This window comes from Colossoma macropomum, unplaced genomic scaffold (genome assembly GCF_904425465.1).
Source record: "Colossoma macropomum unplaced genomic scaffold, Colossoma_macropomum, whole genome shotgun sequence".
NCBI lineage: Eukaryota > Metazoa > Chordata > Actinopteri > Characiformes > Serrasalmidae > Colossoma > Colossoma macropomum.
In genome coordinates this window covers 21472236-21500099 of record NW_023494805.1, presented here as the reverse complement: position 1 = coordinate 21500099, position 27864 = coordinate 21472236, and the positions used below count along the sequence as shown (strand labels likewise).

General features: G+C 37.6%; 1 protein-coding gene across 1 annotated transcript in view; it reads right to left on the bottom strand.

The window, feature by feature from the left end:
• Positions 1-27864, bottom strand: part of tnr (tenascin R (restrictin, janusin)) — a 238576-nt gene that overhangs the window by 41943 nt on the left and 168769 nt on the right. Inside the window, exons 9-15 of the mRNA XM_036597368.1 lie at positions 19720-19989; positions 16711-16896; positions 14586-14675; positions 10032-10295; positions 7787-8053; positions 1265-1384; positions 1024-1167 (exon numbers count right to left, since the gene is read on the bottom strand). Of these exons, the coding sequence (XP_036453261.1) occupies positions 1024-1167; positions 1265-1384; positions 7787-8053; positions 10032-10295; positions 14586-14675; positions 16711-16896; positions 19720-19989 (1341 nt within the window). The remainder of the gene's footprint in view (positions 1-1023; positions 1168-1264; positions 1385-7786; positions 8054-10031; positions 10296-14585; positions 14676-16710; positions 16897-19719; positions 19990-27864) is intronic.

Genomic DNA, 27864 nt, shown 5'->3' with positions numbered 1-27864 from the left:
ATGTAAATAATTAAAGGTAATTAATTCTATTCTTTTTTGTAACTAATCAAGATTAATCACGTTTATTTGCACAATTTTGACCAAAAAGAAAGATCCTTTCTATTAAAAAGCAGTGCAATTTTTGTAGCTATATAAGTGAAGCCTCATTGGAATGTTTTTATTACTTTCACTAATTCAATAACATTATTTTGATCTTGTGAAAAACCACATAAAAAGAGTGAACATGAAAACAGTTTTCATCACTGATGCACAGTGAAAGCGGCTGACTGAGAACAGTGGCTAGATATTCCAACTGGGATTGTAGCTTCTCGCTCTCATAACACGACAATGTCATATTTCGAGGGGCGCTTTAACTTTTCACTTTACTATTGCTTTTGTTAGTTTCTCTCCTGCAATCACCTGTCCAGCACAGTCTGCTAAATGACTGCATCAGGGGTGTGTGGTTGCCTGTAAATGATATTTTAGTGTGCTAAATTCACAGCATTGCAGTTTCTAAATTTGACTTTTTAGTTTCATAAAGACAGCCATAATGTCATAGCAGTCATAGCAACAGCGGTCAGATATGAGCGACTGTCAGGTTAATTGTTTTGTTTTTTTGAATGCAATAAATTTATGCAATCTTAATATAGGCTAATTTTATCGGCCAACCAATGTACTAGTTGGACCCTGCTGTAATGCAACCTGCACCTTCTGAGCCTTAGTCCCTCCCAGTGTTTCCTCCAGGTTTTCCTGCCACTATCTCCCTCAACTTGTTCATGAGGGGGCTGGTCTGTTGTAAATGTCTGTCGTGAAAAGCGCTGTACAAAAAGAACCAAGCTAAATGGAATTAACCTATGCAGTACTGTGGTTATTCATGCCTGGTATTTCACAATCCTTAGGTCCAGTACTATATAACATCAATAAGCCTCACTGTTTCGTTGTTTAATACAAAGACAATAAAAATATTTGAACTTGTACTTGAACTAAGCTTCCAAATGCTATTACATTTCTGCCTCTGACTGTTGAAGACGGACATGTTAGTACCTGTGAAGACGCTGGTGCTGATGACTCTGCTCTCCTGACTTCCCCGCACAGCATTCAGCTTGATTTCGTATTCTGTTGCCGGATGGAGGCTGGTCAGAGTGAAGTTAGTTGCCTCCTTTTCAATCACAACACTGTCCACTCGACCTGTAACATGAGACAAAAGACTGTTAATTTTCTCTATGACTTTGTCGTTTGGACCTGTATTTATATTGAAATACAACTGAACTGCCAATGACAGTACCTCTAGCAGACTGGTATGACATTTTGTAGTAATCGAAGCGAGCAAGTGGCTGAACCCATGATATGGTCACTGAGTCTTCTGTGACATATGACACAGTCATCTCTCTGGGAGGATCCATTCCTACATTGGAGAGAGGTAAATCAACACTGATCAAAACTAAAGATTGCAGATTTGCCAAAACACATAATAAAAAAGAGCCACTGATTAGGGCTTATTTGCCAGAATACATGTTGAACAGTTGTAACACCTGTATTTATTGGATCTATTTGCCAAAGCACACACTGAACAGCTCCCCTGTTGACTGGACTTATTTGCCAAACATTAATGGAAACCTGACAAAGGCAACACATTGGTCAGGGAAGCTTCTCTCTGGGTTTCTACCAATAACTTCAGCAAAGGACTGATGTTAAAGGAGTAGTTTGGCTCTTTTCCTCTTTCCCCAAATGTACTTTGCTTCTTTAGGTTTGCATTCAGGCTACAAAGCTGATGTCACCAACAGGTAATGGAAGCTTATACTCCAGCAATTAGCAAATGGCATGTCTGAATCACACACTTGCCTCTAACCATGCTGAGTTGTTAAATAACCTCACATCGACTTGTTTATGTGGTTTCTGACACTACGGTATATGACACCCCATGCTCTACAAAAAGAACAAGTTCACCACAAGTGGCTCATAGATTACAATTACGGTAAAGGAAAACTGCGTAAATGGTGTACATTTTACATCAAACTATTCCTTTAAGGATGATTTGAACATCTCTCATCTCATTTCCAGCTGCATCCATGAGATTAGTCCATGCAACCACATGCGGGTCACACCAGCTCTACAAGAGCATTTGCATTACAATTGTGTGGTGTTGTTCAGCAGGGAACCTTTCGTGTTTTGTTTACTGCTCTCAAGAGCTCTTACTGTTGGCAAGGCAATGGTACCGGGGAATAATTTTACAAACAATTACGAAGACTATGAGGTTCCACGCTATTCTAAAGAGCAAAAGAGAAATAAACATATTGACTCTTTGCCTTACTGAAGAGTGTCACCATTAAAATGGGCATAAAACCATCCACACCCACCCGTATTCATTAGACTAATGCATTCAATTCACAAACTAGGGACGGCAATTCATAAAGCCGTCACTGGGCCTCATTTAAAAGCTTCCAGAGTAGAAAACACTCCCAAGTAAATGAGTTGTGATTATTCATGAATGCATATCTTAAATCATTATTCATTCAGCAGAGCTGTCAGTAAAGGCTGCAGAATGCATCCTCCGTATTTAAATACTGTTTACGGACCAACGTGATGGGGAGAGGAGAACAATGTTTTTTGACAGGTTCTAAATACACTGCGCTTGTGTGTCTTGAACTTCTAAACCTCAGTTTTATTTGACACATATGCATAATGTAATACAGAAACAATGAATGGTGAAAACAAAGGGAAAAAAGCTCAGTAAACCACAGTTCTAAAAACAGACAAACCCATTTACTGGTTCATTAGAGCTCAAGATCACAGCAAAAAAAACTAGCATTGCCTCGTGCCTAAGTGACGTGTCAGTCGAAGAACACATCACCTGGAGATGTGCAAACTGGCAAAATCATCCGTGCCAGCATCAAAAAATTCGTCAGACTGGACTAATGGAGACACAGGATCAGTGTTTGGAGCTCCAGCAGCAGCTTGCTGATGGAGAAGCTGAACACTTTCCCGAAGCCTCCACATTCAGACAGAGGTAATTAAGAGAGGATTACACACTGCAGAATTAATTAAGACACAAAAGAGTGGAAAAAAAATTAAGCGCTACAGCTGTGTGGAGGAATCCTAATGAGAAAAAGTGTGGGGTAATGAGAAGGCAGTCTTCGGTGCAGCAATAAATAAATAATTAAATAAATGTCTACTACCATAATAAGTTCTGTGAAAAATCTCTGAGAGACCATAAATTCCACCTAATTGTAAAACAGTCTACAGTCTTTTTTTTTCAGTTTTTGGCAATGTGACAATGTAATGCAGGAAACACAGGTGTTAATCGGCATCTGAAAAGTTACAAATATAGTGTGTAACGGTAAGAAAAAATTCATTGTCCACTTCATTAGAAACACAGACCAAGTATGTCCACGCACTGGCCTCAGACAGTCTATGGCTTATTTATTGATGCTCAACGCCAGTCACCCTCTTCCTCACCCATCATTGGTGAGTGTATGAACATGGTAGCAGTATTAGAGTGCGTGCAGTGCTGGTACAAGAGTATTAGGTAGAGCTGTTTTTACACATGTCAGTGTCACTGGTAAGTTGAGAGAGGTCCACCACCCAAAAATGAAAAAGGGCAAGAGGATGACTAACACCAGTTGCACATTTACAGATGGGCTACAGTCTCAAACCCACTAAAATGGAACTACAAGGTAGGGGTTTATAATAAAGTGGTGTGCAAAGGCACAAAGTACTATCCACCTTTACCTCAAAGTTAACAACTAACGAACGTTAGAGGGCTTGATCACTTTGAAAGCTTAGCCATCATGTCAGGCTCACATGTCAATCCTATCACAATTCTATCTGGCCTGTAAAATTATTTTAATTTTCTGTTTCACAATGCCCTGCACTACAATCACCAGCATGCACTGCAAAGTAATGTGCACGTATATTCAAGCTTAAAAGTTACAGTGTATCCAACAATAAAGGCAGCACCATCCTTCTTTTAAATAGTGATAGAAAACATGCTAGCATACAGACAGCTTAAATTCCACATGCTGAAACACTTTACTGTGGCCAATGTGAACATGCATATGACAACTAAGGGCAGGGCAAATTTTTAGCTAAAATCTCTGAATGCTGGTGAGATGTTAGCAGATAAATAATCACTTTATCCATTTTTTAGTACAATAAATATACCCATGAACAAAAGATTAAGATTTTTTCTCCCACTGTATAAACATCTATTATATTAGCAACTATCTCTGCTATCTCTGCAAAAGTGCATGTCACATAATGAGAAAAAAAAATATTGCAGTCGTTGAAGAAGTTGAATTTAGCATTTACAATACAGCACAGTACTGTGCTAGTCAAACAGGTTTTATTAAAGTTTTAAAGATACTGCCCAGTTAATCTAGTATGCTGATGAAGTATTTCCTCTGCCTTCATCTTTTAACTGCATCATCAATAAAGAGGCAGCAGTAGATGTTTTCATGTGTGGCTAGTGACACTATTTATTTACTTATTTATTTAAAAATTTTTTTTAAGTTTATTGCAATCTGCCTTTCTGGTTTTCATATTCCAAATTGTTGCTTCCTTCTGGGCATAGGATTCAGATTATTCAGACATGTTTTTTAAATTATATTAAAAAATCATTAATTATACTGAGATAGTTGATTAAAGTTGATAATTTGATCACAGCGTGTGTGTTATTCAAGGTTTATAAAACAACATGTAATCACTTCTCATTTAAGGTTAATAGGAATTATATCTTGGTAATATGCATATCTGATTGTAATTTGATTGATTGATTATAATTTGGTTATAACTGGATGATTGTTCAAATCTTGGAACAGTGCGTGTAAAGGTCACTCAAGAGTCTTGCAAAAGATCCAGACATCTAACACTTCCTATTTGATTAAATGTATCGCCTAGTTTCCTAAGGCATCTTGGCACTGGGTCCGAATTTATTTAATTATGCTTCTCGTAAGCATTTAATTTTCCACATCCGCATAAGCTTGAACTTTCTAGAATGTCCGATTCCTCCTATGATCAGTTTCCAACAGTTCAGTCAACGGCCTTTTAGCTAATTCCAGTATTCACTTTATCCAGAGACTGGTGATGTTATTTCTTACAATCACATTTTTAGTCAATTATTAAACCAACAAATAATGTATGTACTGTCCCTTTTGTGTTATGTCACAGGGCCTTTAAAATGCACTGTAACATCCTATGGGAGGTCAGATCTTTGATCTTAAGCTCTGAGTCATGTCTTCCTTCTGTTACTGTTTGATTCTTGACTTTGTGCAAATAATAAATCCTTTTGATTCGCTTCATAACTCTGGTCGGCAATCGCTGGAGAAATAGATTTTGAGACCTCTTGCATAAATTCCTGCACCATGGCAAGTGCCAAAGACAGATGCAAAGGCAAAAGTTTAATGACGTCAGTGAGTTGCCTGCTTGATATAGTCAATTATTAAATTATTAAAAATGTGATAAAAAAAAAATCATGCAGTAATTACCTAACATAGTCAGTGAAACAGTGCTAGGGAGGGTATCTCTGCTAGGTGAACATTTGCACTCAGTGATAAGTGGGGAATGGGCATGGGTGGGAGAACATGATGTTATTCAGAGATGCACCAAATTGGTAAAACTTTGTTTTTTTATTTGAAATAGAAAAAACAATTAAACAGGCCTGCAACGAAGTGTCAAAATCTTTACAAATTATTTACACATGTATGTAATGACAATAATGATGATGAAAATTTGAAGTAGAGATAAAAAACACAGTTTGTTCCCTGCACTTTTCTGTGCTGGTCAGTGCAGACACATTAAATGGTTCAACCAACAGCAGATAAAGAGTGAAAAGCTGCATGGTTTCTACGGGGACATTAGACAAAAGATTTATAATCACTCTTCATGCCAAGTATCTGGAGGAGGTATAAGAGACAACGACTTCACTGCAGATTTAATACCACTTCAAAACACAACTATCTGCTTGATTTGCTGAATTACAGCAAAACAATAGAAGCAAAAAGGAAATGTTCACTGTTCACTGTTTTCCCTCAGCTTTTGCCATTTTCAGTTTTGGTTCCCAGCTCAGTATGTCTTGAACTTTGGTTTCAGTTTTTGCAAAAACTGTTGGTTAGTATTACTTTTCCACTCCAGCTTGTGCATGCTGACATACTACACAATTATAAGACATTGCAGGTAAAAGGCACTACACTTTGATGGAAAATTATGACATGAATTTTAGTCATTTAAATGGAAATTTTGAATTTTGTCTTTTAAATTATATGATATGATTGCACTTAATACAGCCAGGGACATGAACTAACATGGTACATTTTGATTTTAGGTTTACTTTAAAGCATGTTAATTTGTTTCAATATTTATTCTCATCTAAAATAGTAATATATGATAAAGGAGAGAGAATGCTCAGAAGTAACCAGAAATCATTTTTTCCTTATCTATTTTCATATCTGACCTGAAAGCTACCATTTTGAAAATTAAGGTACGTCACAAACTCTACATCTGTCAAATGTAGAGTCTGCCCATCTAGCCTCTGCCAGCCAGATTTTTGCCCTGCAGACCTAAACCAGGCCAGAATAGAGCCTTTTAAATAAACTTATTGTTCTGTACCAATTGGACTGCATTTCACAAAGTTTATATCCTGTAAACTAGTATGTTACCATGTTACCCATCTCAATAGTGTAATAAGACACAGTCACCTTCAAGGCATTCATCCTGTTTTTGTTTTTAAAACTGAATTAACAATGTTGAATGTGTAGACTAGATATATAAAACATACTATGTGGCTATTTTGGCTAACTTGATCAGGTTCAGCTCAGTAAGGTTTTATTTACAGATTTATTGAGTACAGCATGATTAAAGTCTAACATTTCCCTGCTACAATGTCCATATGTCACTTTACACATTTTCCAGCAGGGCAGTGCTCCACACTATCTAGGCAGAACACACACATGGGTAACTTCAATGTCCAAAAAATTAATAAATAAATAAACAAAAATCCACATAGAGGTACAACATACTTCTAAAACTGTGTAAACATCTTCACTGTTTCTTCTGAAATAAAGGGGATTAATAGGGAGATTGTCTTCCCTTTGCTGAAGTAACAGCCACTACTCTTCTAGGAAGACTTTATAATAGATGTAGGAACATTTCTGTAAGGATTTGATTCAGACATATGAGCATTAGTGAGGTCAGGTACTGATGTTGAATGATTAGTTCTTGGGCATATAGTGCAAACCACTTCTGTTTCAAATCTGAATACAAACAATTTGGTGTAAATCTTCAATCTCACAATGACTCGGTTCTTTAGAAAATGATTCGGCAGATGACAAAATCTCAAATGTAACAGCAATTCAATTCAAATTGATTATTTTGGTATGATTCAGAATGATGCAAGAAAAATTAAAAATGCAATAAAATACACTTATAAAAATAACGTGATCCACTGTATTTACATGGAACTGTAAAAAAAAATCGTGGCTCAAAAAATGACATGCTTTATTGGAAATAAATTATGAATTGATTCTAACCAATTGTAACATTCTAAAACTGATGCATGTGAATTGATACCTTCAGATCAATGCATCATGAAGCATCTGGGCATTTTTATATCCCTAAAGCATGTTATGTATGGAGCATACTGAGATACTGATTTAGATATTAGCACTGTATTCAGTGAGTTGAATGACTTAAATGATTGTTAAGCAATGGTGTGGATCAGCTTTGGACACTAATCAGCCTTAGACACAGTTAATCTGATAAAAAAGACAAAGATATTGAACTGGGCCTTTAATGTGGACTGAAGCAACAGTACCTGTGACGACGATGCCTGTGATGGGCTCTGAGGCTGTGTCTCTGTGTATGGCAACAAGGGTAACTGTGTACTGTCTGGAAGGCAAGAGGCCAGTCAGGATGGTCCTGGTTTTAGACCCGTACAGAACAACTTCAGACTCATCGCTGGAATCCTGGGTACTGTAGAACAGTCTGAAACTACTGGCAGGTGGGGCGGGGGCGTTCCAAGACACGGTCAGAGAGTCGGCCATGACATCCGAGAAGTAGAGCTGGCTCACAGGGCGGAGGCCTGAAATCGAAGGAACCATTGACCACAAAGACTGTGCATCACGTTGTAGTCAGTGATTTGCCCAAGTAAGGAACTAAGTCGTTTCTGAAAATCACCCCATCACGTCTTCTGCCAAACAAAATTGTTCCAATGCCAAACTTTTTTAGTATGTAATTTTTTTTTCTTTAATATCACTGTGAATTTTGGGGTCATTAAGCAGTTAAATAAAACAAATTGCTATACATGCTATAATCTAGCTAAGCATTCTGTGCATTTTATTAACTAAGTTACATGACAGTAAAGCTACTACTATAACTATATACTACTGTGCCATTTATTTTTATTATTAGCAAATAAACACTACCAGATAAATCGTTTTTTTAAGCCAACTGCTTTTGCACATTACCCTACCGCCTAATCAAGCTATAGCCTACTGCTATCAAAGCCACTTACTGCTGCCACTATCACATCTAAAAAAAATGTGGCTGATTTGTGCAGGAAACGTTAGTGACTTCTGACATTAATTTAATACACAATACCACTATTAGCTAGCATTTAGACTTAGTAACATGGAAAAATGTGCCTAGGACAAAACGTTTTAGAAGTCATCGATGGGGCAATAATAAAAAAAACAGCTCATTTTTCCCAAAACTGGCTTAGACCCAAGTCTCATCCAGATGCTACTGGTGATCTACAAGATGAAGACACATTCTCAGGGATCTGGTGGTTCCTGCAAGGAGGGAACTCTTCACTGATTTGTGAATCTTCTCAGAGAAGCAGAGCGAGGCATGCTGAATGACTGCCATGACAAAGAGAGTAGAGAGTGCAAAGTTGGCACATAGGGTGGAAGGTGTCCGAAACCAAGCAGAAGAGGAATTTTTTTCGAAGAAAGAAATGAAGAGTATGGGGTGAAATGAGATGAAAGTAAATAAGTCGATAAGGGTCTTCATCAGCCGTGCCAAAAAAAGGCAGAAATCACAGCTGAGTTGATGACTGGGCAGAGAAAAAAAAAGAAAAGCCTGGCAGGTAAATTAAGTATTGATGTGTAGGTGTTTAAAAATGTGTTAAGGAGAAGCAGAGGGCCAGATGGTAGCATAATCACTCAGATGAATGAACAGGTATGAAAGGCCAAGAAAAATTTTACTTTGTCAGTAAAAATTAATCTCACGCACTTGAGGATAGACCGTTTCTTGAGTACAAGAACAATAAAAAAGATTCTGAAGGAATTTTATCATTATAGCAAAAATAATTATATGCAGTTATAGATACTATTTTTCATACATAATGGACAGTCATTAGACCTTAACTGAGTAATCCTCTGTATCTAGAAATCTGCTTGACTCAAGGTAATTAGGGACTAGCTAACTAAATGTTTTGAAAAAATCTACAAAATGGACAACAGTATGTCACATAGTCGAAATTTTATCTGTACTTTTGTCCCTTTTTATAAATAATAGTATGCCATACTGTGTCAGAAACCACATAAACAAGTCTATTTGAGATGAGAGAACAATTGTATGTGGTTAAAGCAAGTATGTGATGATTTAGGCATGCAGTTTGCATGATGCTAATTAATGGTTACAAGCTTCCATTCCTTGTTATCTACATTAGCCTTGTAGATCTAGCGCAGAAGCAAACTTCAGACACCAAACATGTCCAGGGTAAAACATGATTACAACTGAGATAAAGGAAAAACTTTGTTAATCAAATTTTCTGACAATTTATTCCTTTAAGGCAGTGGTTCCCAACCCTAGCCCTGGAGAACCACCTGCCCTGCACATTTTAATTTTTTCCCTGCTCCCAACACACCTGATCCATCTAAGAAGCTAATTAACAAGCTCTTCCTGAGTTGAAGTTGGTAAAAACAGTATATAATTCATTGACATATTCTACTTTGCACCATATACTAATAATGCATGACCCAGTCTGAGCCTCATCCTTAGGGCTACAGCTATAATCCTGCATTATGCATGATATCCACAGTGCTACGCAGAGTTACCTGTGAAGGCATCGATTGTGGCAGCTGAGCTTTGCTGCCGGCCCCTCTGGGCCGTGACTGTGATGGTGTACTCCGTGCCGGGCTCCAGGCCGCTCAGCATTGTTCTGTTAATGTCTTTGGGCACGGTCACCTCAGTGGTCACTCCACTGGCTGAGGTGAAGGTCACCCTGTAGTGATCGATAGGTCCCTGGACTTTGCCCCAGAGTAAAGAGATGGTGTTGTCTGTAGAGTCAGTGACCATTAGGTCCATAGGGACATCCAGACCTGCAGAGAACAAAATTACAACTTAATCTTATGATATAGGATTACTACACTGAAAACTGAAACTTAATGTGTTGAATTAACTGAATCAAATGTGTGCATCTTTTTCACATGAATATAGTAATGCACTGAAATAAAATCTCTTGAACAAAACTCAAACTTAAATTCTAATTGTGCTGCATTCTACATATAAGCGTGTGTGGTGTTCAAAAAAAGTTTGGATAGAAGCGCCTCCTGGACTAGTTTGTTTGAGGAGCGCTTTAGATAGGATAAGTATGAACATTAAAAAAAAAAACCAACAACCAAAAAAAAAAAACTCCAAGGCATTCTCCTATTAAAACAATTAAAAAGGCTTCGTTGTCATGGCAACCTTTAAACCTTGAAAAAAAAAAAACGCACTTCAACAACAAGCCTTCATCAGGGACAAAACAAATGTCATGGACAACTTGGCCCTTTTCTAGTGCTTTTACACCAACAGGAAACTTCCATTTGAAACATGATTTTTTGGCCTAGAAAAGGGTGCAAGCTAATAAATACTTCAGCAGATGGCATCATTTTGGCCCACACTTGAGAAATTATTCAACAAAAGGGCATCAAACGTTGTAACCTTTCCCATAAAAAAGTGCCTTGGAAGCATTATCAAGAGATGATGAAATTGTTTTCAAGAAAGCAGACATATATGTCAAAGAGGCTCTTTGTCAGTCATTTTCATTTTTCAGGACAAAGTAATCAAACAGACAAAAGGATATGCTATGGGAGCTTGCTATAGCCCTTCATATGGAGGTCTATACCTGGGTAAATGGGAAGAAGATTTTGTGTTAAACCACAAAAGAAATAGCTTTTTAAAGTACATTATCTGGTGGTTGATGATGTCTGTTTGTTTTGGTCAGGGTCAGAGGCAGAGCTACAAGCTTTCTAGAAGCAGAGCTACAAGCTTTCCATTCTGAATGGTATTAACGTTAACATTAAGCTGTCTCTAGATTACAGCAATGAGAGTACACATTTTTAGACAATTAAAAGTGATTTTGTGTACATCTTTATTTAGGAAAACAACAGACAGAAACATCATACTGCATGCTAGGAGCTTACATCCCAGTCAGCTTAAAGAGAATGTCCCTTACGGCCAATTCAAATGAGAAAAGAAGTCCAAAGTCAAATCTAAGGAAATGGTATCACGTTTTCAGAAATTGAGATATAGAAATACTATACTACAGAAAGCCTATACTAACTAGAGCCAAACACTTGAGCCAGACAACCGTCACTACAAAGCTATAACCTAAACAAACAAAAAATAGAGTGGTATTTATCACAACGCAGAATTTAAAAAAGGCAGAAAATATTAAACAGATTATAAAGAAAATTGAGCTATTATTGAGAGTGATGATATACTCAGGCAGGTCTTTTCTGAACCATCATTAATCAGTTTTAAGAGAAGCCCTACTCTACAAGATAAACTGGTACACAGCTATCTTCAGTCAAACACCCAACAAGCATGGTTGGGTCCAAAACCCAACGGCTCCTATAAGCTTAATCATTGTAACCACTGGACAAATGTAACATAGACTAAAACATTTACAGATTTTACATCTCAAAAAGAGTTCACCATTAACCTTGTTTCTCATCTACAGGCTAGAGTGTCTCTGTTGCAAAGTTTTTACATTTACATTTTACAAAAGACATTTGCAGGACAGGCTAGCAGAACATAAATATGCCATTTGCACAGGGAATGTTAACTACCCTATAGCTAGACACTATGTGGACTTCCATAACAGGGTCAGGGCCCATCCACATTACAATCTTTTGGCATTGATTGTACATTCCATCTTCCATATGAAAAGGTGACAGACAAAGAAAATTTAACCAATGGGAAGACTTCTGGATTTACCCATTACAGGCTACTGAACACCCAGGCCTAAATCAAGACCTAGGCGTTATTGCTTTTTTGTAGTACGTTTAGTCATGTGAACACTAGGATTGTAATGGTACAATGGGGAAAAAAGCAACAAAAAAACCCAAATGCATAAGGCTAGGCTTCTTTTCATTTATTTTGAACAGTCAGTAATGCAAGTTACAGTTTGCTCCACCAAATGTCGTATAGTCCCCCCTGGGGTAACTGCTACAGCCTGTAGTGTGGGTCATTTTCACTCGATGGGGAAAGTCACTAACATTAACTAATGTGTACAGTGATTTGTAGCTAGGAGCAGAGAAAACAGAAAAATTTGTAAGGCTTCATGCTGAATTTCTTCACAGATGCAAAATATTTCAAGCTGTGGATAGGGATAAGTCTTGTTTCATTCGTTTAATTTCAACTTGTGTTCCCTCTCTTTTTATTAACCACGATAGCTGCCCTCCTTAACTCTTGTTCACTATTCAAACAGCTCAAACTCCACCTCACAGCTGATCGGGGGTCAGGAGTAATGATGCTGCTGCAGCTACAAATTCTATATCGGTATTCTATATCATTTTGCGCTAGCTGCAGATGAAGGCTCCTCTGCAGACCACTGCTGCTAACTTGCTAAAGGCCTGCAACTTATGGTTTCCGGGTGGAAATCACGCTTGTGAAATTTGGTTCTGCATAATGTTCATCAGTCTTCGTACATACTGTGTATTCTCCATACGACTGCATGCTCTGAACTGTAACGTCCGCACTGTGAACCGTGAACACATAGCATTACACAACTTTACCAGTCTTTTGTTGCCCTTGTCCCAACCTTTTTTGTAACATGTTGCTGGCATCAATTAATAACGTAGCATATATTTTTCAAAAAACAATAAAATTTCTCAGTTTCAACATCCAATATGTTGTCTTTGTACTATTTTGTTTTATTAAATAATTGGTACATTTTGCAAAAGATCCCAACATTTTTGGAAACGGGGTTGTAAGTTCACTAATGTTAATAGAATTTTCCATTTTTCCTGCAAAAGATAGCCTTTAGGACATCTCTTATGATGTTATGCTAACAGTCTTGCATCAAATAGTGAATTCCACTGTAGGCAGAATGTTGCATGCATGTCTGCACAGTGGGGCCTAATATGATACCTGTTCATGGGGCCCAAAATCCCTGGGGACATTAGTGATTCAACCTGTAGTGGAGAAGTTCCTGGGCATTGCACATTTACTAGATACCACGCATGAACAATAATTACAAATCATTTGTCTAATGTCCCTTGTAGAAACTCTGCACCTGCTCAAAATGTTTGTGCTTTGGTCGCCACAGGATAGCAAAAGAAGCAAACTGTAATGCTGAACAAGCACAGAAAGACGCTCGCGGATCTTAAAAACAACAGTTGGTTTAATGAGAGAACCAAGTCAGGGCAAATCCAAAAACAGTATCCAAAAACAGGCAAAAGTCAAAAACCAGAAAATGCAAAAACACAGGCAACCAGAGCAATAAGGGCAAATCCAAAAGAGAAACAATCAAGAAACAGGCAAAGGGTTCAGTACACAGGTCATGAAACTAGAAGATAAACGCTCAGTAACCAGTAGTGTGGCAATACCTCGCAAAGAGAACAAACCAGGAATCTTTTAAGGTCTAAGGCAAACGGGTACAGGTGTGTTGAATTAGTATTCAGGTGACTGAGAACGAGGCAGAGGTCTGTGATTGGTGGAAGGAATGATGTCATGAGGATTGGGATTCTGGGAGTCCTGGAGTGTGTTAGGCAGGGGAGGAGGACCCAGAAGCATGACACAAACAGTGTTTTTAATGCCTATCTCTCATTTTCCTTACCATTAAAATTTAAGTTTTTTTTCCTTTTTTTCAGGCCAAATTTTTTTTCTCTTTTGGTCAAAAAAAAAAACCAAAACGCCACTTTAGACGTTTTTCACCCAAATTTTTAAGTGGTTTAAATTTGGGTGATAAATGAAATAAATTACATCAGCACAATCTGGACAGTTTACTTACTTTTGCCAGTGTGAAATATTTTCTGATATGTGAAATGTAGTAAATTCAATGCATCTTTTTTCAGTGCATGTAAATGGCAATGGATGCAAAAAACTGCCAAGGACTAAGCCAAAAGGATAATGGATGAATGGATGAATAAATATTAAATGGTGAACAGATGGACTGCTCTCTAGACTGGTGATGATCACCCAATCACTGTATGTTGATTACATGTGATTTTCTACAATAATGAAACACAAACACAGTTCCAAACATTTAAGTTTTTCATCTTCATCTTAGCATTCAGTAGAAGTCATAAAAGAATATTATTTTCTTAAGTGATAGCTGGAATGGTATAATATGCCAGCATTCTCTACGAGCTGAGCTATAATCTGATCTTTGGATCGCTTACCCGTCCTGGCATTCATCGTGGCTGGGATGCTTTTGTTGGTGCCAAGAATGGCTGATATCCCAATGCCATACTCAGTACCAGGCTGCAAGTCTGCAAAGAGGAAGAGAGGATGAGAGACAAAGAAAGAGAGAGAGATGAAGAGAATGAATAATTTGTTGTGAGGGAAAATAATTACTTGATAATATGGAAAAGAATGGATTTGAGATGAATAATTATTAGTGCAGTGTAGTATTTGAATTATCAGTGAGACTCATCAGAGAGGCTGATGAAAAGCCTCAGACAGAAACTGGGACAAGTTCCTTCATAAGTTTGATATGTCTGTTTTTTTTTTTTTGAGTGATTAAAGAGGTGGGGGGAGGTTTCAGGCAGATGGTACATCTTCAGCCTGCCCATAAAAAAAGAAACACATCTTGCCCAAGACTGCAATATGTTCTCTTCTGAAGGTCTGCTCACATTAACAAACGCATAACTAATCAAAGAACTGTCTACGAAATCTAGGAAACACAAAGCGTACGATTTTCAATGGATGATGGTAGTAGATGTCAATATTGACACCACTAAATTCAAGTAAATCCCACCCTCCTTTAGGCCTTAATTCACTACCTGTCAAAGGTTTGGGGACACCTAGCTTAACAAATTGTTTTAATAATTGAGCATGTTTTCTTTGTTGGCTTGCAATAACTTATTAAATAGAAAGCTGTGTAGATTTTGCCATTTTTCTTTACAAACACTCCAAAACACATTTTGTCCCCTTTGTGATGTCAGAGCTCAATATTATCTAAACCTATCAGCTGTTTAACCCACCTTTGGGTCAAAAGATTTTCAGAATGTGCTTTTAACCACTGTTTGGAAAAGAAAACTTTCCACTTTATTACAAGTAAAACACTTTGATAAGGCTAAATGTTGCAAAATATACCCAAACTATTAGCAAGCAGCTGTTTTATGTTAACAAAACCGACTTCATTGAAACAAACTGAAAAATCAAACATTTCACTTTTGATGAGCAGTGTACACTTATGTTCCTCAGTAGAATCCTGTAATCAGAGCTTAATTTGTGTGGGAGTAAGCACAATCTAAATCCGGAATGTTAGCACAATATTTTCGCAAATATATATTTGTTCTCTCTAGTTCTCTTTCCCAACACAGTGAATATTGTCTCTAAAGCATCGTCATCAAGTTACTTGCCTGTAACATGGACAGTTACTTGCCTGTAGCATGCACAGAAATTCACGTTAAAGTGACAGTCAATAGCTGACTTTTGTTTGTGGTGCACAACTATGTTGCATGGCGTACAGAACAGCTTCTGCCCTGCTTTCATGTAAAATGTATAAAATGCAGTAATGGGACAAAATTACAAACGTGATATTCTATATTGTTATTGTCTTTGTGTTATTTATCTGTAAAGATAAAGGAGGCAAGGAAGACAGAGAAAATTCTTATGCTTATGCATTTTCTGACGTTAAAGTGATATCTTGGTGAAAAATCTTTCACCTTACCCCAAATGTTGTGTCAGAAGTCTTTTTTGTTTTGCACTGGAGCTACAACGCTAATTTAGTTTACAAGTAACAAGGACTCTTAAAGCAAAGAATTTGTTTGAATTCATGGATTGCTGGAGGGACTTCATTTAGTCAGCAGTAAATATGTTTCATGCAAAATTACATGAAATTATTGTAATGGTCTCTGCAAACAGCTTGCTATATCCCCATAACAAAAAACAAAATGAACAAAATGAATGCACTCCACTGACTCCACTGGCCAATGACTGTATTTGTTTGGATGCACACAGTAACTTCACATTAATGGAGAAAATGTCTGTTTTTTTGTTTGGTTTGTTTTTCTACCTTGACAAAACAACACTAAAAACAACACTGATGCTATGTTAATCACTCTTAAATATGCCCTGATGAGACTGTTCAGTTTGATCACCAAGCAATCTACAGCACTAAGGTTGATAACCTCTTAAAAGAGCTTAGCAAAATAACTACTAAAGAACCTGTTTGTTGAGCTCCTTGTAAGAGTTCATCTGTTATGTTTTCTTTTGAAGGTCTGCTTACATGTGTGAAAGCAGGAAGAAAAACAGGCCTGTACCCATGGAAGGAAAAGAAGAGTAAATGGTTATGCTTACCGGTGAGAGTGGTTTTGGTGGTGGCTCCTTCGCTGCGTGGGACTGTGACTTTATCATACTGATCTCCTGCCAGAGTGCTGTAGACCACTTGGTAGGCCTCCACGTCTGCCTCGCTGTTGTCCCACTCTAGTTCTAGTGTGGTGGAGGTCCTGTCAAGTACTTGCAGGTTCTTGGGAGCGTCGATCTCTGAGAAGAATGACAGAACTGAAAATGGTTGGGGCACTCAGACTGGCCATCTGAAGTTGGAAAGAGTGCATTTTGCAAGTGCTCTTGTTACGGTACAGCTTACTGTAGTTGGTGAATGAACTAAAGAGATTGTTCAGCCAGAAATCTAGAGGCTATAATTGTTGATAACAACAAGGAGAGTCATGGTATTGGATGAATGTTTCAGAGAACAGTGATACTGTTGTACACTACTGAGTTATTATTTGTTTACATAAGCATTGCATACAGGTTAAAAAACAAAATTTACTCTCTTTTGCCCCTATGACATGAATACCTCTTTGTATGTTTTGTTTAATTATTTCCCACTCATCAGAACAAGTAAATCATGGTAAATCATAACAAAGAGGACTGTCATGGTATTAGACAAAAAGATTTTCAAGAAACTCTGTTAATGCTAAACCATTTTTTTTTATTACATACAGATGGTACATAAACAATCCACCTAAAGACAGAAATAAACCCACCTAAGACTATGCTCTTTTATTTTATCATTTTATTTATTTCATTATATTTTGTGCTTTTTTTGTGCATTGCATTAAATACTATGTATACCCATCATAATATTATGAGAGGCAGTGCAGATCCACTGCACACTTACACTGTCAGACAAAAAGAGTACTGTACATTTTTGCTCATCAAAGTAAAAAAAAACAAAAACAAAAAAAAAACATATATGTATCTTTTCATAACCTAATGTTTTCAAACAAAAAAAAATTAAAAGCCCTTAGTCAAGACATGGTGTATAGAGACAAGTAACGTAAAAAGATACCTGTAACAGAATATGGTATAATTACATTCTCTAACGTATACGTAACAGAAGACATACCCTTGTATAACAAACTTTAGTTTTTATGCTGTTAGTTGCCGCATGTACTGTGTGTACTAGAAGTTCTAGTTCAGTTCTACAATGAATAAAGTGTTTGAAAAGTTTTTTGAGCTGATATTTTAATTCTCTTAGTCGAGATGTTTTTACCATGGCTAATGTTACTTCTACTTGAAATTAATATTTCATTAAAGACTTAACTGAGGATGGCTGGGACCTCTACTAGTGATGGTATAACATGACTTTCTTGATGCTCATGATTAGCATTATGCAAATAATGCCATGCTAAAACAAGTACAACCATTCACTTTACAATCAGCCATGTTAGCCTGTTGGTCAAATTATTTCTTTAAGCATGACATTAATTGGTGTTACTGTATTTGTGAGTTGATTATCTGTAAAGATAACGGAGGTACGGAATAGAGAGAAAAATGCCCATGTATTTTCTGACTTTAAAGTGACAGTTTGGTGAAAAATCTAATAACACCTTTTACCTTTGCCCAAGCGTAGTGTAAGGCATGTTTGATGTTTGAAGGTTGATTCTTTAGTTGTGCACAGGAGCTATGAGGCTAATTTACCTAACAGGTAACAAGAAAGTTTAAGGCAAGAAACATCTGCATGCCTAAAGCTAGGTGTACACTATACAAGTTTTAAAATGTTATCGGATTTCTAAAAACAGAGACTTCATGTTAGTTTTTTACATAATTTGTTGTGCTGTTATGAAGGCACGCACAGTAGATGATAAGGCCAAAAGAAGGTATTGCATACATAACAGGTTTTGGTTATGAAAAAAATGAAATCTTCCATGTTATAACGTGATGCAAACAAAGCTAAACTGGAACGTTTACAGAAAAAACACCAACTGGTAAAGAATCTGGAGTTGAGAAACATAGATATCACAATGAGAGTTGGAGAAATATTTCACTACAAACTGGCTGATGTGAAATTGTAAAGAGAGTGACTGATCTCAACTCACAGTGCATGTACATGCACATCTCTTTGCCTTTTTTTCCCTCTTTCCTTGCTTTCTCATTAGCTGGTACCTGAACCACTTGTACAATGCTGAAAATCTCCTACTACAGGACAGATGTTTTAAGTTGTGAAAATTAAACATGTTTGAAAATATTGGATGGCGTCCAATCATTCTGGAGCTCAGAAGGCTAAATATCGGCCCAGTGCCATTTCTTATTTTCACCCCTACCCCTTGTTTTGAGTGTCACCTTGCCCTTTGGAACTGAGTTACAAGGGGTTTTGGTTGAAATCTTCCCCTACAAAATGGGACAATTCTTTAAGAACCTAATACGTTATCAGTAGTCGTTGATGGCTTTTATGTAAACAGACGTGACAAGTTTTGCCAGACATTACAAAGGGTGAAATGGGACTGGGCCATTGACTTGTTGACTTTCACACAGATCGTCCGTGCCGTCAATCGCTTCCGATCAAGCTCCCGACCTGAAAAAGCACTTCAGTTGTAGGCCCAGCTTAAATCATCACACACACGCCTCAATCTGCACTGCATTGAGCTATCAATGATGTCTTATGACTTGCTTATGTAGTTTTTGACACTGTACTTGACATCTATAAAGAAGGATAAAAATAGAATAGGCGACAAAAAGTTTGTCCATTTTAGACAATTATAGACAATAGAGTCATGATGTGCCAGAAACGCTGCAAGCAACTCTGTTTTCACTTGGTTTGAGGCAAGTATTTTATGGTTCAGGAATGCAGTTTGCATGCTGTTAGTTTGTGCCATTTAAGCTTCCATTACATGTTAGCTGTATTAGTCTCACAACTCCAATACAAACCTAAATAAGCAAATTTAAGACACCAAGTGTTGACTGATCAACTATGTTTGAGCTAAGGGGAATAATGTGCAAATTAGATCACTTTGTCACTTTGAAGTGTTCAGATTAGGAAATAATAGATGCTGGGCACGCGGTTTGTGCTGGAGGTGTGCTCACCCGTGGTAAACTCGGCAGAGATGGCTTCGCTCTCATTGCCCTTGCGAACTCCGCTGACAGAAACCTCATATCTGGAGCCAGGCCGCAGGACCTGCAGGGAGTACTGGCTCAGAGTGGGCTCCAAGCGGAATGTAGTCTTGGGCCCATGACCACCAACTAATACATAACGCAGAACAATCTGGTCCACTTTAGCCCTGGGCGGCGTCCATTCCACAAATGCCACTGTGTCGGATACATCACGGACTATGAGCTGGGTTGGTCCATCAATTACTAAGAAACAGACACAGAATTACAATACAAAAATATTAAAGATAAGAAACAGGTTACATAAAAGTGGATAGTTCTTTAGATAATAAAACTTAGATATATCAGACTTCATTGACCCTTAGATTGAATTACATATAGTAGTGTGCAAAAGTCAGAAACCATTCTTTATGTATTATCTAAACTCCAGCCAAAATAGTCATTAAGTACAATTTACACATTTTTAATGTCAGGAAAAAAAGCAGGAAGCATATAATTAACAGAAAATGCAGGCATATTTGTGCACCTTTAAAGTTCAGTCAGAGTCTTATGATCCAAACACATTCAGTGATGTTGAGTTCTTCACTCAGCAGAGGTGCTGGCAGGTGCCGGTAGGGATTTTGGGCCACATCAAAAGATATCACATTGGGTTCCACCACCCAACCACCACAGGCTAAGCCAACCCTGACAATATGACACTGTGTAACATTCTGCCTACCATGGAATTCATTCCATGCAAGATTGATATACTCTATAAGAAATGTGCTAAAGGCCATCTTTTACAGTTTAAATGTCATTTTAAAGGTAAAATTCTTGAATGAAAATTCATTTAACATTAATGAACTTACAATTCCGTCTCCAAAAAAAGTATAGATGCTGTGGAAAAATATAAATAAAAACAGAATGCAATAATATGCAAAACAATTCTATATTTAAAAGAAAATTGTAAAAAATGTTTATTGTTTTTTGAAAAATATCTGCCCATTTTGAATTTGATCCTACCACATTTCAAAAAAGTTGGAACAGGGCCAACAAGACTGATAATAATAATGTTCGTCAATGTAAAATAGCAAAGAACTTGGGGATTTCATCATCTATGGTGCATACCATTAACAGATTCAGAGAATCTGGAGAAAACTCTGTATGTAATAGACAAGCCCGAAAACTAATTCTGAATGGCTGTGATCTTTGGCCCTTGGGCAGCACTGCATTAGACACAGATACAATTCTGTAGTGGAAAACACTGAATGGACTTTGAAAAACCAACGTCTGTGAACCCAGACTCCTTCATGGAAAGAAGAAACCATACACAATGAGGATCCAGAGCTCATTTAAGATGGACTGAGACAAAGTGAAATAGTGTCCTGCATTCTGATGAATCAAAATTCGAAATTCTTTTTGGAAATCACGGACGCCATTGGCTAAAGAGGAGAGGGACTATCCTGCTTGTTATCAGCGCACAATTCAAAAGCCAGCATTTGTGATGGTAGGGGCTGCATTAGTGCACGTGGCATAGGTGACTTGCACATCTGTGAGGGCACTATTAATGTTGAGCTATATATATATATATATATATATATATATATATATATATATATATATATATATATATATATATATATACACAGGTTTTGAAGCAACATATACTGCCATCTAGATGATATCTCTTTCAGGAAGGGCCTTGCTTATTTCAGCAAGACAATGACAACTACATTCTGCATGTATTACTACAGCATGGCTCCATAGTAAAAGAGTCCAGGCCCTAAACTGGCCTGCCTGCACTCCTGTCTCACCCACTTAAAAACATTTGGCAAATTATGAAACTAAATAAATGCAACAAAAGAAACCCTGAGCTACTGAGCAGCTGAAATCCTATATCAAGCAAGAACAGGAAAACATTTCACTTTCAAAACTACAGCATCTGGTCTCCTCAGTTCCCAAACACTTACAGAGTGTTGATGAAAGAAGAGATCAACATAATGTTGAACATGCCCTTGTCCCAAGTTTTTGAAACGTGTTGCTGGCATCAAATTCAGACTGGGCATGTATCTTCAAAAAATAATAAAATCTCTCCATTTCAAAATTTGATATGATGTCTTTGTACTACTTTCAATTAAATATAGGGTTTAAATGATTTGCACATCATTGCATTCTGTTTCATTTAAATTTTGCAGAGTGTTCCAACTTTTTTGGAAATGGGGTTGTAAAACAAATAATAAAAAAAAGAAATTCCCATGGACCCCCTGCAATTATGCCAACTGACATGCGAGTCAGCACAATACTGTTCACATCCTTCTTCAACTGTGAGCAGGGCTGGTTCATCGGTAGGGGTATGAGGATAGATATAAAGACAGGGTTGGTTCATTGGTAGTGGTATGGGAATGGATAGGAAGACAAGGCTACTTCATTGATAGGGATGCAGGGATGGAGAGTGTTATGTGCCAGCAAAGTACGTATGTTTTATTCTCTCTTTCTCTCTTTTTCCCTTGCACTCTACTGAACTACTCAACAAGTATTGTGTTGAACCGGTGAGGACACTGTTGATGCTTGGCTGCACTTTCCTGTCCACCATTCCAAGTTGCTGCTCCCTGCTGAGAGGTTGGTCTTGGCAAATTAAAGAGAGGTTGTGTGTGGGAGCATTTCATGTGTCTGTGAGACTGTTGGGTCACTAGCAGTATTGTTTTAGACTGTGCCATTTGACATGCTTAAAAATGTAGCCAGTAAATGTGTTAGTCTCACTTTGTTGCTCCCTCTGTTTTCTCTCTCCCTGATTTCTTCCTCCAATGCGATGTGTGGACAGTTAAGTCTGGGCGTGCCTATAAGCACACGGTGGTTGTTTCATTATTTAGACACATCAGGTAAGGGGTAAATGCCACCTGCTGTATTTTGCTTTAGGATTAGACCTGGTTAGGCAAGCTAGTCGTTGTTTTATTGTTTTCATTTCTTTGGCACTGTCCTCAGTCCACCTTTGCCGGTAGCAGGATAATCCAAGTCAATGTTTATATTAAATTAGTGTTTATTTCAATCATAACTCTTAACTCCATACTCTTCCTACGTATTAATAACTCGCAACAACTGATAGCCCATTGTATAATTACATTTTCATGCTCCTTTGTTCATAAATACTATTCTTTGATATGTGGTACCACTTTGTATCATACACCTTTGCATGTGGGAAGTAAAATAAAAGGCATTGACTGAAATTGCAGCTACTGTTTACATATGATTTATGTATCAAAATGTTCAAATCTGCACTCATGACTTCTTTCTGTTAGTTGCAATGTCAACAACCTGAAAAATATGCAAAAAAATGTAGCTTGTGTTTATTTCCTTTCCCCAAACAACTGCATACACAATGATAAATTGCGTTCAAATTCAAATTATAATAAAAATGTTGACTTATCTATAAATAATGAAAATGTAAGAAGATGCCTTTCAAGGCATTTAAGCCATGGGAATGTAGGGTTAAAAAATGAAATTTGTGAGATATTTGATTAAGGTGCATTCTATAAGGAAATAACACTTACTGCAGTTATGTAGCGGATTACATAAGTATAATATCTCATTATTATTTATCTTTTGCACTGGGAGTGTTTAAGATTTATGTTTCACACAGAGTGTTAAACCTGTCTGAATGATTAAATGTCAAAATGAATAATGAGCAGAAAAGCACAACTTTTCCCCCTCATACCATTAAATACAGGTGAGGGAGTAGAGATATGAATCTGCTCTAAGCTACCTTTCCACGCAGGCAGAGAGCACTGAGCTAGAGCCCTGACATTTCCTACTGCAGATAAAGTGCCAAAAATAGCCATAAAGAGAAGGTTTATTCCATTTGATTTCAGTAGGGTCCCCATTTTTACAATGTTTTCTTGTTTGATATAGGATTTCAGCTGCTCAACAGTTCAGGGGCTCATTTGTTGTATTTTTCATTTCATAATGCACCAAATGTTATCAATGGGAGACAAGTCTGGACTGCAGGCAGATCACTTTAGTAGTCTTTACCCCGGAGGACAGTGTCCATGATTTCCAAAAAGAATTTCAAATGCTTGCGCAGTCTTTCACAGAGTGGTGAACCCATCCCCACCTTCTGAAAGACTCAGCCTCACTGGGATGCTCTTTTATACCCAATTATGTTACCGACCTGTTGCCAATTAACGACCAGATGTTTTTTTTTTTAGAATTACATTACTTTACCAGCCTTTTGTTGCCCCCGTCCCAACTTTTTTGAAACGTGTTGTTGGCATCAAATTCAAAATGGGCAAATATTTTTCAATAAACAATAGAATTTCTCAGTTTCAACATTTTATATGTTGTCTTTGTACTATTTTAATGAAATATAGGGTTTAAATGATTTGCACATCATTGCATTTTGTTTTTATTTACATTTTGCACAGCGTCCCAACATTTTTGAAAATGCGGTTGTATTCTAGACAGTGTCTATGTACGCTCAGCTGCTACTTTATTAGGAACCCCTATAGTAGTCTTCACTAGAGACCACTTGCCAAATGTTTCTATTTTGTATTATTTTCTAATTTAGTACAAAATTTTTCATTAAAATTGTATTCTATTATCAACAATTTGAGTGAAATGTAGAATCTTTAGAATATTTCAGATATTTCAGATTTTTCTGTATTTGGTATGTCCTTCTTTTTCTTAATGACAGTGCGAACCTGAGTTGGCACAAGTTTAAGCAAAATTCACCCAAGAGTCGTCTGAACTTGTGCTTCTTTTTGTACAAACATGTACATGTCACACATTTGCTTACATTTAAAAAGTGGCAGGCAGAATATATATATTTTTTATTTTACTTGTCATAACTTTTCTTTGTTTTAGGTTTTTCAAAATTCAAAAACTTTCTGTTGTTTATTTCCAGGTTTAAATGAACAAAAATTCAAAATTTGCACATTTGTAGATCCACCTTGCTGTATATATATATTCTTCAAAATAACATCCCCTTGTAAACTGTTGCAATTCTCTTGAGTGGCTTGGCTGGTTTGGGGGCATTTAAAAAGAACATACAAATAAAATAAAAATAAATTCATACAAATACATTCATTTCACTATTTATATCCATATATCCTTTAGATAAAAATCTTTGAGTAGGTACGTATGATGGCCCTTTTTCTCTCCCCTCATCACTCAGAGAGATGCTAGCTGATGCTGGAGTCTGTTACCGGCCACTTAAGAGACACTACATCACAGCTATGTGGCTGCCTGGGCTATCCAATTGAGCGTTGCTACATTGCAGCTATCTGGCTACCTGGCCCTGCCACAGGAGTGACGCTATATTGTAGCTATGCGGCTGCATGGGCTAGAGAGGTGCTACGCTGCAGCTATGAGGTCTCACAATATCTTGTGGTGCAGGCCAAATTTTCAGTGTTACATGTGGTAACATGCAGTTAATAAACAGCCTAAATAATATAATAACAATCACATAATAATGAGCATAAATAAATAACTTCTAACAGCAAAATAACAAAAAATTATTATTATTATTATTATTGGCATTATTAATAGATACGGTGGCTGGCTTCACATGTCTCAGATGAAGCATGTGCTAGCCTTCACCAACCAAGCTTGGTATGATCATGTGACAAGTGGATATTCTAGCTAATGGGTGGGAACTAGCCATGACATTCAATAAGGTATGTCCAAACCTCTGACCGGTACTGTATACAGTTGATCTATAAAGAAGGTGTTTTCGATAAGTAGCCAGTGAGTGGAAGTGAGTAGCAGATGTTACTAATAAAGTGGCCAGCACGAATGGGGTAGTAGCTAAGTAGCACACTACTCTTCGTAGCTAACTACAAATTTTTGTAGTTAATAGCTGTAGCCACTACAGTTTTGTTAAATGTAGCTAGTAGCTGTAGCGCCTACAAATGTTTGTGTAGCTATAGCAAAAATTTTCGCTACAATTTAGCTACAGGCTTTAGGCAATCTGCGCAAAATCTGAATCACAGAACGCAGTCGTTAACTGGGCTTGTGGCGATTGTGCAGTAATGACTGGACAGTTCGAGCAAATGGGCACGCGCTCGGCCCACGCGCTAATCACCCCTTACTAGGAGGCTTAGCTCAGGGGTTGGCAACTGAAATGTTAAGAAGAGCCATTTTGTCCTTTCAACAAAAATGAAACCAGACCGGAGCCACAACATTTTATGTCTAATTCGCCATCTTGGCTGTAAATATGTCTCAGTATGTGCAAATGTACAAGTACAGGCTAAAAATATAAACGTAAATGCAGACTTACTTTGCTCTGCTATAAGCAGCTGTAGCCGCTTTTCTCGCATCTTAGGAAACTTTTCAGCGAGTTTTTTGTAAAATGTCTCACAATGTTCGACTTTTTACGAGGCTGAAGTCGCTTCTCATTCTTCAGCTTCTCGTTTGAATTTTTCCATTTCGCCTTAAATGGTGCCTGAGGCACCAAACTGTACTGCTGCTAGAAAAATCTAGTTCTGTTGTGGAGCCGCAACAGCTCTGCAGCAGTGGGGAGATTATTCAGCTGCGCAGGCCCGATTCTCACCCCAAACAGAGCCAGGGTCACTGATGAGAATTTTGAGGCTAAAGTGTTGCTGAGGTTTAAAGGAATCTGAAGGTCATCTGTTTCAGAAACAGGCACTATAATGGAAGGCAATTGTCTCTTATGTCTTTGACCCGCAATTCTTAACTCAATTGAAAAGCGCTAATTGGACAGAGAGGGACTTTCATCAGCATCCGTGGTTTTACCTTCATCTCTGTGCTTCTTTAGTGCCTCCATTTAAACTTCTTCAGCAAGCACATCTCTTGAATGTACTGGATGTGTGAAGTGATTACTTTTGCTGTTCTCTCAAGACACTGCGATCTAAATGAAGGTAGCTTGAAATCTCAAATCAATTAAAGAGTGAAGGTTCACCTCAGGGGGTTTGCATTCTGGGGCATCAGTAGTTATTCCATTTGTTTTTACAAGAAACAATCACTCTCATTACTGCCATACTGTACTATAGAACCACTAAATGGGAGCACACCTGGGGCCTGGACAGGATCTGGTTTATACTTATGCATTCATTGTAAGTAATTCAAAGTCAGGCAGTTTTCTCTAATGGTTCAGCGCTCAGACACTGGCCTGTCTGCCAGTCCAGAGTGCATATGTTAAGGAAGTTCTCTACCCAAGCTGTTACAGTAAAAGATAAATCTTTGTGCACATAAATAAATAAGTGACATAAAATTTATCTTTCTTTATCAAATAAGGTATCTGCACAGGCCACATGAAATATTAATGGTCCAGCATGCATAATTAATGCCTCTTTAATTATGGTCGACGGTAAGGTGCGGCTGAAATTAATGGCGTTTTTGCTGCAGAAGCACAGTTTGGATTGTTGGGGAAAAAGTTCAATTGAATCTAATCATTCTGTCTGTAAGTGACAGAGGGAGAATTCTCAGGTGAAGTTTACATTAAGTGCATAATTGCTGGTGGACCTACTCATTCATCAAGGTGACATTTTCCATTAGCTCAAGCAGTGTGACACTTCCCTGCATTATACCACACCAGCCCAACGCGCATTCACACACACACACCTACACACCCATACACTCAACCTGGTGTGCAACCGTGCACACACACAAACACACTCACGCTCTCTTCTTCTCTCTCTCTGTCCCTGTTTAGCTCTCTTTCTCCCTCTGTCTATATGTCTCTTTCTCTCCCTTCTCTTTCTCCCTATCTGTATCTCTCACTTCTTCCCTCTCTGTCTCTGTCTTTGTTTCTTTCTCTCTCTCGCTCTCTCTCTATCACTTGTATTTCTTTCTATCTCTTTCTGTATGTATCTCTCTCTGCATTTCTGTTTCCCTCTCTCCATCTCTCCTTCTCTGTGTCTCTCTCATGCTCTCTCTCTTCCTGCATCTCTCTCTCTTGCATGTTTCCAGACATGTTTCTCCAAGACTTCTTCTGAGGCTATGTGGCAGTGTGACGGTATACTCTGTCACTGAAACTACATGATATGACCGGAAGGAAATCATCTTAACCCTTGGAAGTCTACGGTTATTATTGTTATTGTGCTATGCTCTTTAAATCTTCTGCTAAACAAGACTGTATGCACCACAGTCACTTCTTTTTTATCAAAATTTAAAATCAGAACAATATCT